This window comes from Ambystoma mexicanum, chromosome 5p (assembly GCF_040938575.1).
Source record: "Ambystoma mexicanum isolate Mex_15411 chromosome 5p, UKY_AmexF1_1, whole genome shotgun sequence".
NCBI lineage: Eukaryota > Metazoa > Chordata > Amphibia > Caudata > Ambystomatidae > Ambystoma > Ambystoma mexicanum.
In genome coordinates this window covers 754,108,688-754,122,362 of record NC_090930.1, presented here as the reverse complement: position 1 = coordinate 754,122,362, position 13,675 = coordinate 754,108,688, and the positions used below count along the sequence as shown (strand labels likewise).

The 13,675-nt window shown below is 45.1% G+C and overlaps 1 protein-coding gene across 1 annotated transcript in view; it reads right to left on the bottom strand.

Moving 5' to 3' along the window:
* Positions 1 to 8,488, bottom strand: part of LOC138481704 (C-C chemokine receptor type 8-like) — a 108,464-nt gene extending 99,976 nt beyond the window's left edge. The window contains exon 1 of the mRNA XM_069613832.1: positions 8,370 to 8,488. Within this exon, the coding sequence (XP_069469933.1) occupies positions 8,370 to 8,390 (21 nt within the window). The 5' untranslated portion in view covers positions 8,391 to 8,488. The remainder of the gene's footprint in view (positions 1 to 8,369) is intronic.
* Positions 8,489 to 13,675: the final 5,187 nt, after the last annotated feature.

Below are 13,675 nucleotides of genomic sequence, written 5' to 3'. Positions count from 1 at the left end.
GAAAATGTGGGTTTCAAATGCCTGTTTTGGGAGTACCAGGTTTACAAAAATAGTGAAGATTGCCTAAATAGACTGTGGGCTGCAGTTCACCAACAAAAGCTTAACAAATACTGCAGAGCAAATGAAGAAAATAACAACTATATATTTGAAAAGGGTGTCTCTAATGAGTGAGACAAGGGAATAAGACATGCATTTCACAGGTGAGTCCGAAGTCTTTGTAGTTCTGATGGACATTGAGAGGATTTAGTGGAGGAATGCTGGTTCTTAGGAATGCTGTTTCCAGTGCTGTTTCCAGTGGAGATAAAAGATAAGGCAGTGCGGGCCTGCATCTCAGATTGTGTAGAATTGTAAGTCCCAGTCCATAGGCGTCCCTAGAGAGGTTATAGGGGGGAAATTGCTGCTTTGCCCCCCTAATTGGTGGTCTGGCCCCCCTCTGGCAAATAACTCTTTCCAGGAACCTTAAAGGTTCTCACTCGCTCTGGCTCATTCGTGCATTTGCATGGCCTATTTGCTGAGCCTGATTTTTTTCTTCTGGCCTGAAAGAGGCATCACGGAAATCAATGGGCCAGGAATATCACTGGGGTGGCGGCCATCACTGTTAAAAGCAGGCTACCTACATGCTGGCCACACTATTGATTTCCAAATGTGCATCTTACACTTGTCTAGAAAAAGACAAAAAAGATGTTTCCAAACTGAAACATGCTCTTAAACGTACGTGTTCATTTTTTGTCGCACAACCACACAAATACCCTGTGATTTGTGTACCCCTTCCTTTGAGTTTTATCACAGCATATATTTCTAAAGCTGTTATATGCTTGTCAACCTGCTTAATCACAAATAAATGATTCTATTGTGCTGACAGCAGTTATTAGGAAATTAAACTTTGGGTTCATGGGTGCCAGCTTTTGATTTTCACTATGTGGGAAAAAATCGCCCTCGCTCACCCTGAATATAAGCAAATTACACCCCCATCCCCTCACATTTAATAGCACTTTTTTTTAAGGAATTGCAAAAAGTCATACAGCCAGTTTGAAATATATAACATCTTAGCAACAGTCACTCAACTTGCTGAGCGACCCTGGTAGTCTTCTACTGTAGGAATTGTCTATGGATCCATGAATGTGTTCAGAATCGCTGCATTAACAACAGTGCAGTTCACGTACATGACTTTAAAGTCAACAGTATTTAATCTCCAGCAGCACTGACCTTGTGCATAGATTCATTGACGGTATACCTGTGGTGGCTTCTCCATAATGGGCAAAGCACGCTGACCCATGGGCACCCTCGCCCATTATGGAGGAACCAAGGACCCAGCCCAGTGTAAACACTGAGCACTCCCTCGGCTGCTTTTTGCAGCTGAGGAGGCGCTCCTCGGCTGGCTTGAACTGTCAAAGGAAAACAATGTTTCCGTTTGACAGCTCTGTTCCCCAGCCTTGCATATCCAATGAGCCATGCAAAGCCGAGGGCGTTTTTCTTCCTCAACATTGCATGTCCCTTTGGGGATGCTAGCTGAGGAACTGCATGTTTGTATGTGTGATGGAAAGCGCTATTGTGCCTCCTCACACATACAAACAGAGCAGGCCACTTCGTCATCAGCGCTCCAGCTCTTGCACGCATGTGCACGAGCGAGAAAGCGCTCTTTGCTTCCTGCTTCTTCTTCATGCTACATGGAAGCTGGAGCGCTGGGAGAGAACATCAGGACCGGGTCAGAAGGTATATTAACTTAAATATGTGTATGTATGTGTGTATGCTTCTGTTGTGTGTAATGAGTGAGTGTATGATGATGGATGTGCGTGTGAATGAGCGACTGCATGCAGTGTTTGAAGGTTGTGTGAATGTGTGTGTGTGTGTGTGTGTGTTTGTACTGGGACGTGGAGCTTATTTTTGCAGGAGAGGATGGTTGTGCATTAGCCAAAATCAGCCCCCCAAGCGAGGCGCTGGGGAGGCCTATGGTAGCAGGCATGGTATTTCTTTTTACTGCCCATCTATGATAGATGATTAGTAAACTAATACCATGCCTACTCCTTGGGCCCCCCTGCTCCTCGCATGCACACATAATCACATTGTGATAATCACACTGGTCATCTATGATAAAGCAAGCATGGTAAGTGTGAATATGCAGTTAAATGGCATTTGAATGCACCAAGTCTAGCCATTTCTTTCTGTGGCATGATATTTTGTATTGGGTATCTTTGATGAAGCAAGCATGATAAGTGTTATTATATAGCTACAATGGCATTTTGATGCAGCCAGTTTGGACATAATTTCATACTGTGCAAGGGCATTTTTAAGGTATTAGCCTATTTGACCTAAAACAATTGACCTAATGACCAATTTGATCGAATTTTGCATGGGTGATTTGGCCTTCGGGGAAATTTGGTCGCTTATAATGCAAAATACCAACCCTGGAGAGCGGGTGTTGCAGGGGTGTCCCCCGCTCCCTATGTTTGATATTTTGCAATTTCAGGGGTGTGGGGGTGTCCCCCATTGCCTTAAAATTGGAAGCGGAGGACAAAAGAAAAAAAATGTGTGTTTAAATTGGGCCCGAGCAGATAAATTGCGGTCTGTTTGCCGCGATCAAGAGAAAAATTCGATCAAACACACCCAAACCATTTTTAATGGTAAAGCCAACTGGAGTATGTTCGTATGTAGGGATACTGACATATTTTGGCAGAACAAGCGTGGACATGATTTCTTATAGGATCATTAATCCTGCTTGGCACTGTTGGTGACTTGCATCTATGGGATTTTTTCATGTGTTACCCTACAAAACCAATTGCCAATCTTTGCACCGTATTAGGCCATTATTTAAAGAAATTCACCCACACCTCTTAATTGGTTTGGGCTCCCTCGCTACGCTCCATCACAATGGCATATTTGGGGGAAATATTTAATTCAGAAATTTGCCAGACGCCACTGGGGTGTACAGCCAGAAACTGAGAACTGAACAGTTCTGCAGGGGCAAAGTGAGATTCCTGCAACCATTGCTGAAGAACCAGAAGAACCAAGGGAGCAGTTGCCTCCTTTCCCCCTGCACTGCACCTTTATGTGATATTTCATCTGTTAAACAAACTGTCCTCGACTATCATTCGAAACTGACTAGTTTTGACTAGATATTATATAATAGCTGAGCCGGAAGTGATATCTCTTCAGCTTAATACCACTTCGAACTACACATTATGCTGCGCTGTCTGCTGCTTGAAGTAAAAGAATGCAGTCTCTTGCTGACTGTTGAACATGAGCTAACATTTTAGGATGTATATGAACTTGATGCAAAGACCTACTCTGAACATGCTTAATGACACGATTGAACCAGTTTGGCCTATTGATCCTTATTTGGAGTGCCACCACCCCGCACCACCATGTTGTATTTTTGCCCTCCCCCCGTCTCTCCCCTCCCCCAGTACTGATTCCTACTGACGCCACCACGATCTGTCCAGGGTCGGACTGGGACAAGAAATAGGCCCGGACACCCAAAAAAAAGTGGCCCACCCCTCGCCTCAAAAAAGTGGCCACCCCTCGCCTCAAAAAAGTGGCCCAACCCTTGCCTCCAAAAAAGTGGCCATCAAACCATAATTTGTGAATAACATCAATTCATGACTTTACAGAAAATGCTACTTATGGAGGGTTCATGTGTCTGTTAATTTACAACACATTACCACTGTAACACATTTTCATGCTGCCTGCCTCTTGTCCCACTTCTGCCCCACACATGTCACTCTTGGTGAAAGCTGCTATCCCTGCTCGAATTCCACCCCATGGCTGCCATTGTACTGCCCCATATGAAATTCGATCGCTGGGAGAATGTGATGAATTATTCAATTTGAGTGTAATAACATGTTGGCATACAATGACTTGGATTCGCCTAGTAATAGTGAATAACCATTGGCATGCAAATGCATGTCAAATGATGCTTCTTTAAAACGGATCACATGGCTAGAATTGGTGAATCGCTTAAATGGTGTGAACCTGGTTCCTCAGTGTCAGCAGGTTACAGAACTGCCAGTGCCACTGCCAGCTATGACTAGGCCGGATCCACACTGCGGATCCACACTGCGCACAGGAGGTATGTCCGGCACACAGTTGGGCAGGTGGGAATTCCACATGTTCCCAAAAGGGTGCAAGGTAGGATGCCATATGCACACGGATTGGAAAAGGGAGAGTTACATAAAATGGACGGGGCAATATGCACTGGCCGGACAGAGGGAACAGGTGCCATGTGCACACAGTGGGGACTGCGGAGTGTGCTATGTGCAGTGCCAGTGGGCGTGTGGGGAAAGAGTAGCACTCCACATGCACAAGAGGGCGCAGGGCATTATACCACGTGCACAAAGAGAGGGTGGGAGCTAGGTGAGAGTTCCACATGAAACCACTAGGGCCTTATATCATGTGCAAGGGGGGTCCTCAATCATCATTCGCCCAGAAGGGACAGGACAGTATGCCTTCTTTGCACAAAGAGGCGTGTACCGTGTGCACACAAATGGTGAGTGAGAGTTTGCCGTGCAGAAAGAAAGGGCAGTATACAGTACACTGTATACTGTCAGGGCATGTGTATATCCAGAAGGCACCGAGCAGCATCATGCTACATCGTGCACAGAGAGAGCACGGGTGCATGCGTCACCTACAGGCGCTGTGATGTGTGCTTGCTTGCTGAAATTGCCTACTAAATGCACACATTTCAGCCGGCAGGGCATGTTCATGCATTCAGTGAACACACCATATCTTTAATGGTTTGCTAAAAATGTGGCAGCTTCTCTAATGAGAACAAACTCGGCCAAAGAACCCATCCTCTGGGAATGCGCCCACTCAGGAGAGTTATAAGCACTTGAGCTTATTGTGCTGCTCACAGGCGAGAAATCAAACTTGAATATCAGTCTTGTCCTATGAAAAAGAGTACCACCAACAACCCCAGGTTACTCTAATGGTGTTTGCTAAAGATGCCGCAATGCTCCAATCACAAGGACGTCACAGAGCGCCACAGTGATGACCCCCAATGAGCGTGAACTTGCAGAGAGATTTACTGCGAGAAACGGATTTTCAGGCACTTGGTCCTCCCAAAAAGTTGAATCCCACCCTCTGATTTACATAACATTCATGCACTAATACACTCAGACACACAGAAAAGTTCACCAAAGGGACATGACAAACAATCTAAACAATATGTGAAAAACAGTGCTGACTTTTTTTTCTTTGGTTCTCTTAACGATCCATATTCAGTGTGTAGGTTTTTTCCCTGACTCTGGAACAGGCTAGTGAAACCAATTGCATTGCATGTACAGCTACAGATTCCAATAGCCACTACCAACAGGGATTCCCGCTTTAACAATTCTGAATCCCTAATGTTTGCAATGCCAGGGCCACCAGAGAGAGCAATGCAAACTGATCTCAGCCATGAACGCATTCTTGTGCTCTTCAGAGATCACTAATGAAAAACATGGCGACTACAATTGCACCTACTGATCCTGCCGATTAGCACAGCACCCACTAAAAAGCAAGCAAAGTCCAGAGACATTCCTGGCATCCCGTTTACATGAGTAAAACAAGCATTCCAGACACAGACGTAGTTGTATTAACTGCCCACACAAAACTGTTGACTTTGATTATGTTTGCTTGTTTTTAACAGGACGTCAGTGAAGGACACAGAGTGCTTATAAATCGAGTGGCTGAAGGGAGACCTGGTAAGACATTTCTATTACACCAGTAGTGGGTTTACAACTCCAAAGATATTACTCGTAAAAAACAGTGTAATAAAAAAGAAAAACTGGCATCTACTTTGAGTGAAAAGTTTGATGGTAAGGCTTGAATAAAGCGAGCTCAAAGAGTTCCCATCAGAAGGTGTTTTGGGTGGGGAGGGTGAAGAACTGGTTGGGAATGGCCATAGGGATTAGCATGGCTATGGGCAGTGAATAGGTGGGTACATAACCAGACAACACTTACAGGCTCTGTCTCCCCTCCCTCCTCATAAGACATTCTTGATTCCTCCCTAGCTGTACTCTAATGCATAGGTTTATAGGTGTCACAATTTAGCTTCTCCTAATAGGCCAAACTAATGATACTGCAAGGATGTATGCAGATTCCCCAAATGAAGCAGAAACTCACAGACATGATTTTCCATCAGATTCCTGCTCCATGCCGACAATCTCTAACAAAATAGAACATATTTCGGGAAAAACAGCGAAAGCATGTTTTCGCTTGTTTTTCACCTTGACCATACTCATCAAAAGCTGGATGTATCATGGCACATGCACAAAGAGAGGTGGGGGAGAGTTCAATATGCACCCAGCAGCAGGGGAAAGGCAGTGTTCCATGTGTGCACACAGAAGGGGGCAGGCAGGGGCAGTGCAGTGTGCTCCACACTCTACGCCGGGACAGTGGAGCATACCGTGTGCACGCAAAAGGGACAGGAGGAGAGAGATCCCCATACACGCCCCGGGGGAAACAGTATGCAAGCTGTGGGCGTACAATGTAGGCGAGAGGGAGTGTTGTACTAGCAAACAGAAATAACACGATAGAACAGACACTAGCCATGTGCACAACAGAGCAGAGTTGCCCCCAAAAGAAGCATGCTAGTACCATCTTTTGCAAGCTCAGGTGCCTCTTGCAGTGCTCACTTGAAGGTCTCCGTATAACGGTCCAGGAACTGGAGGTTCTTCTTGGCCTTCAAGCGTCTGTACAGCTGGTGCCTGGTGGCTCTCTGTCTCTCTGCCCCACTGCGATGTCACATCATGTGCTGCCTGCTGCTCTGTGTGGTGTGAGCGGCCGGCGTGCCCATAAATCATGCACAGGGTCAGGGTGGGTCAGAGGCCCAAGGCAATTAGCATGGCGGCACAGAGTCTATTGGGCGGGCGGGCAGGTGCAGCCTGCCCTCCTCCTGCAGCCGAATTTACATTGGCTTGTTCCGTGGCGGTCCCCCCAGGAGGCACAAGTTAACTTCAATTTTGCAAAGAAGTGCTAACAACTGTTGTTACTTCCTGCAAACTAATTGAAGCAACTGTGTGAAATGTTGCTGCCGGGACCCAGCTCAGCCCTGCAGGCACGCTGCCCCCAGGGTCAGGACTCGGAGGGAGGCAGGTGTTCACTTGCTTTAGTGTTTGCAATTGCTTCATCCTGCCTCCCTCCACAGATCAAAGTAACTTTACTCAGGCCGCCGCCGCCCGAGCAGAACGTGAGCCGAGCACACCACACGGCACCGGCCCCCTGCAGTGGCGGCACGGCCGCCGGTGACCCACCGCCGTGATGATGCACGTCCATCTGCATCTGCATGCATCATAAATTATGATGCATGCATGATGCAGATGCAATCTACAAAGCAAGGTAACAACATCTAGTGTTACCTTGCTATGATGAATTGTGTGCAGTCTGCAGACAGGGCCGCTGGCGCGCGCCTCTCTCCTGGCTCCTGCCCTGCCCAGCCCAGCGCAGCGGCCGAGCCCCCCCCCATTTTACTTCCCGGCCGCGGACGGCCTGCTGATGAGTGACTGACTGTGAGTGTGAGCCTAGCGAGCTGGAGCTGCTCGTGCGGGCCGCGGCGCCGCACACACACAGACAGTGACACTGTTACTGTGGTGAGCAGGCCGGGCCTGCCAATAAAAAAAAAAATGACATTGTAATTTTTTTTTAAAAAACGTGACATTTTTTTTTTTTTTTTAAAAACGGCCCAGAGGTGGCTGCCGAAAAACCGGCCCCCTGGGACCTCAAAGTTGTTCGGCCACGGGCCGAAAGACCGAAAGGGCCAGTCCGACCCTGGATCTGTCACATCCATATAATCTCTTCATGTGGCTCGCACTTGTCTATTTAATAGGAATACTGACATGGTGTGTGGACCATTGGTGGCAATTCCTGACCAAAGAGATTACAATTTCACTATGAAAAAAAACTGCTGTCTTGGACCATGCTACCAACAACTAAAGATTTGGTTTGGAGGATGTGCTTTACACAATGTGCTGATAATATGCTGCCTTTCAGACATCTTTCGGGGTATAACATTAGCATTTTTTGTAATGATTAGCTTCACTGCCCTCCCATGCAGCGCCTTGAGGTGGCTATGCACTTCAGAAATGTTTTCATGCATTCATTCATCCAAATGGTTCACTTTACCGAAGGATTGAAGAACTAGAAGAATCTGTGAGTTTGTGCATTTCTACTCGAAGGCTTACTATTTTTTGGTTTCAATTTTTACAAATAAAGACTTGCATCAATGTTTCCGTCTAAGGCGCTGCTGTGGCTCCAATACATTTTAAGTAAGATTACCACCAGCAAAAAAACAAAAACAAATGCCATACGTTTGTTTCTGTAATGGCAAACGGTGTCCTGAATATCAAATGTTCCTTTAATAGCCATTACGCATACTTTGACACATAGACACTTACAGTTTCCAAACCGGAAGACATATCACTCTCCGCTCGTCGTCCACCCTGGAATTGTTCTCTGCCAGCGACCTGTCAGAAGTGTGTCCCTCTGCAGTTTGCCCTTCAAGCTGCTGTTTCTCTTGGCTGGGAGTGGGTATTGTGGGCAGCCTGTAATCTGCCTGAGCTGCCCATGAATAGAGGTGTGGGAAGATGGGCGGCCGATTCTTATCTGATCAAACATATTGCGGTTATCTGCCAACTTCTGAAAATGAATGATGCATCACTCATACTCAGCTCAGATGTTGCTAACTGTAGGGAGGTTTCACATGGCAGCTGAAAAGGGTGGTTGAGTTGATTTCTTTTTTAATTTTTTTAATTTAAGTGCATCGGACAATAGAATCCGATGCACCTCTACAAAATTGAGCCACAATTGGGCAGAACAGAAATACACAACCCAGGTGAGCCCTATTATGCTAAAGCTATAGAGGAAAACCAGATATCTCCGCTAGAGAATAGTGAAATGCCAAAAATGCCAATTTATATACACAACTCTTTCGTTATTTAAAACGCTCTTGTTACTTTATAGAGCACCAGTGGTAAACGGTTAAATTAGCCATACCTGGCTATGCAGGCAATAAAGGAATGAATCTAGGAAGCGCAACACTCTACAAAGCATAGCACAAGTAGGTAACTAAGTTGATGCAATTAACAAATGGCATTGGACATTAAGTGAATGAAGGGTAAATACATATCATGGATATTTCTCTTGTTCCCTTTTCCTTAGCTTAAATACAATTATGGCAACTAAGACAGTGTTCTTATATATATAAGCAATTCAAATCCCTCCTGAAGAACCATGCAAAACACAGTATGGTGAAACACGTGTAGAGGGTACTAGCTCAAACAACCAGCCTCATTATTAAGAGGGTACTAGCTCAAACAACCAGCTTCCTTATTGAATGAATACAAAGATTATTTTCTCTATCCTTATTGTAAGAAATGTGAATGAAAATGAACTTATAATTTTCAAACATCCGGAAAAAAAATGCACAACAAAATGGAATGAACCAATTGAAAATCTGAAAATGTATATAAAAATGGAATGAAGTAATTTTGAATATTTTTCTTGTCGAATACAATGTTTTATTTGGAGCGCAAGAGTGGAGTCTTTGTGTTTCTTTTTCCTTTGTATATCAAACCTTAGATGAAGTACCAAATGTACCGATCCAGCTGAGCGATATTTGAACAGATAGCTATGTGTGCTATCCCCAGGCAAGTCCTGGTGTGTGTATTGTACATATCTGCGGTGTAATGCCAATTGGTCAGTAGTCAAGGCCCGCTAATAGGCTTGCGTCTTCTCCTCAATTCTGGCTAGGTGAAATTCTATCATTGTCGTAGGGACAACACTCAGTCCAATGGCCGAAAAAAATGGGACAGCACAGTTTTCTCAAGCCCCCGAAACCACATACTCCGGGACACCCTCTGTGAGTGTTCCACTGATTGTGTCAGAAGATTTAATTCATAAAATTCCAGTCGTATTTATTCCAACGTTGTAAGGTCTGAATTTGCTCCGGTTATAAGGTAGAAGGGACAAGCCTGAGCTGTGCAGGGCATCTACTGGTTTGCTCCAGTGCACCTCTTCATGAATTGAGTCCTTTGTGACAAGATGTGTTAATAATTCTATTAGTAGCACAAGGGTATCTGTTTTTAAGTTTATGTCTCAAACAAGTTATCCCCAAGAAACAAGACCTGCAGGATTTTGTATACCAGAGGGGACACCCACAGATCTCTGAGAGATATGTTAGACAGGAGCGCCAGAGTAAAAATTACACAAGCTGTAAACTGCCTCTGTCGGGTCCCACTGGCAAGCACGGATCGCCATGCAAGAATGGGAGGCTCAAACAGACATAGAGGGCTTCAGAAGGAACAGCAAAGAAGACAGTTCGGAGACCAGTGAAACAGGAAGCCGTGGTCAGGCAGTGCCATGTCAGGAAGCAAAGGCGGGACTTCCACCTGACATAAAGAAGTGTTTCACAGACAACCATTACCAGGTAGGAAAATCATCCAGGTAGCATATGCGTATGTGTTGATAAGCAAGGAAGGCAATCCACTGAGGAGGCCACTCAGCAGCACATTTCAGTGACCTCATTGCGAATCCGACAGGTGCCACAGTGTTGCCAGAGTGTGCTCCAAAATTAATCTCTTTGGAGGTTAGCACCAACTGAAACTATGCAAAGAGTCAAGAAAAAAAATAACTTTTTTAACACATGTAGATCTCCACCTACACAAACGACTAAGGACCTCATTACGAAATTGTCGGTAATTCAGCAGTTATTTCACCGAATTACTGGCAAATACAATTACCATTACCACCATGTGGTCCCGTGGGTTTACCATGGAATCCCACAGAATTACAAGTGGTGGTAACTCTGCATTTATAGAGTCCATAGGACTCCATGGGGATTTTTGGTGGATTACTGCAGGGTAAATCTGCTGGTTTTTGCAGGTAAAGTGCAGGATTTACATCCAGCAACAAGCGGGAGGTGAATCCGCCACTTTACCCTTCAAAATCAGTGCATTTACCATGCGGTAATTCCGCTGGTGGTAAACCTGCCAAAAGTATACTTTGGGGGTGTGGGAAAAGTGGTGGTAACGGAATTACCACCACTTTTTCCCATACCCCAAAACTTGTAAAGAGGCCCCACGTTTTGGCATGTCTTCCGAAGCAGAAATATTCCAAGACACCATCTGAAATGTCCTCCCTGGTCTGCAGGGTATCACAATTAAGAGCAATGGCATTCTAGCGTGTTCCTGCATTAAGTGGTACTCCAGCACCTGAGTTATTGTGAGATAAAACTATATGAGGATAAATTAGAGTTTTTCAAAGACAGGCTAGAATTCTTTGATTATTTTTTGGATGGATGTTCAGAAAAGATGGCAACATGGCAAATCCAAACAAGGTTTTAGACATTAAAGCCACACCTGCCACACAAATATGTACAGCATTCCGAAGCTTCCTGGCAATGGTAATTTACTGCAGGTGCTTCACGAGTGAACTTGCGACGTTGACAGAACTTTTGAGAGACCTTATGAAAACCCTCTCCATTGGTGACTGAAATGACATCAAGTGGTCATCCGGACTATCAAATATGCACTCACAAATGGCAACAGGATGTCATACTTCAACATGAAGAAAGCCACTGAAATTGTGATTGATATCAATCCATGATGACATGAAGCTATTCTCATGTTGTCTCGTCAGAAAGGCAGGACTTACACCATCAACTCTGCCAGTAGAGAAGTGATCACCACAGAGCAAAGGGGTTGTATGTGTTTTTAACAAGGTCACTTTCCTCGATTACACATTACTTCTACATTTTTCCCTGTGGTCGTTTTCGTCCATTTATTTTTAATATGGGAGCCACAACCCCCCCATATAAAATCGCCATCACCTCACCCTGCTACCCACCATGCCTCAATCCACTACCCCCAAACACACAATATACCGGTCTGAGGAAAACATCAGTAGCTGTGGAGGTGAATTGTGCAGGGAACCAGAGTGTGCCCCTTCCATCCAGTGCTGTTTATGTTTAAGGTACTCTGGAGGGTGGAAGCTCCGGGGTCCTACAGGGTGCTGCACCAAGGCGATATAAATCTGGCTTTGGAGTGCCACACTGTGGGCTACTTCGCTCCCTCCCCCACTCTCGGTGTTTGGGAGTGAGCAGGTTCCCTGCAAACCTAATGACTACAGCTACCATAATTCCTTGTAGGAGAATCAACATTGATTACACCTGCACTGACTCTTTGCTGCAAGTCAGACGGCCTCCCTGATGACGTGATAAGCACAGAAACTGATTGGAGGAGAACATCAGTAGCTGTAGAGGTGAATTGTGCAGGGAACCAGAGTGCGCCCCTTCCATCCAGTGCTGTATATATATATATTCAATGAAAAAACTTTGTTAAAGGGATGTTATGGTTAAGTTGCACTAATAAAAACCTACGAAATGTAATGAAAAAATAACACCCATGACATCAAAGATGACATCACCTTTCGAGGGTCACTGTATTGTGTATGGACTGCGACACAGTACTCTGCAGAGGGGAGACGCTTTGAAGTGCTTTTGAGGCTACGGTCCGGGAGCATGACATAGTCTGCCACCTACCTAAGTAAGGCCCACACAACATCTTCCTCTCTCCACCTGCCCTTTCTTTTCCCTGTGGTTGGTGTTCTTTCCATACCCTCCCTTCCCTTCCTTTCCTAGTGTGTCCTGTATAAAAACACCAAAAGAAATACAAAACAACAACCCCCCCAAAAAAAGGCTCTTTTCAGAGCCACCTTTCACAGTTTAAAAATAGAAGGGCCAATGAAATGGTGCAGGCCCCTGTGCAAATTGTAAAGTCCGCAGACAGTCCGCAGACGTTTAAAAAATGTTGGGCAGCAGTGCCACCAAAAACATTGCAGTCTTTTCCGGGAGAAAGTGGTGGCTCTGAAAAGAGCCTTTTTGTAATGTTTCTTTGTTTTTTTAAGGCTTTAAGTGGCCAACACCTACTGGAAAAATGCTTGCTATACTTGCAAAAAGGGTTGCAATGCATTTTGGATATTTCGCAGAAAAAGCTGATTGCCTGCATCAGTAAGATGAACTCCATCTCTACAAAAAATGTTTGCGCTACGAAACATAATATTTTCATTGTGGAAAGACGACATGCCAACATCTCTCAAAAAGGTGCAAACAGCTTTGTTGACATTGCGTCTCGCTTTCTCCATTTGTGGACAAAATAAAGAAGAGCGCAGCCACATTTGTCTCTGCGCAATACGAGAAAAAATTACTCGGGAGTTTGGAAACATGTCCATCACTTTCCCAAGTGCCTCTTTCATCGCAAACTGCAATGAGATTCCAGTAACATGTCCTAAACTGTTCCCTCCACAATGAATAATAATATCTGGATGACAGTGTGTCACCAAAGTGGCACAAAGAGGAACCAAATCCAGCCACTTCATTCCGCGCACTGCATACCAGTGCACAGCCACATGATAGAATCCAAGATCTGCAGCCACTCCATATTTTTGTGTGTGCCCCTCCAACCAATGTATCCACAAGTCTCCCAAAATCCCGACACTCTCCCTCCTAAAAGACACAGCCATAGTCATAGCCATCTACTCTCCTCTCAGCAAACTGATCTTCGGGCACAGTCTCTGCTTAAGTAGCAGGTACCCTGCATTGCAAGTACATACATTGCATGCATTTGAACAGGGCTCCTGCCACTTACTTTCCACAATCATACTGTCATTTCTCCCATCTCCTAACATGAAATGGCACTTACTTACA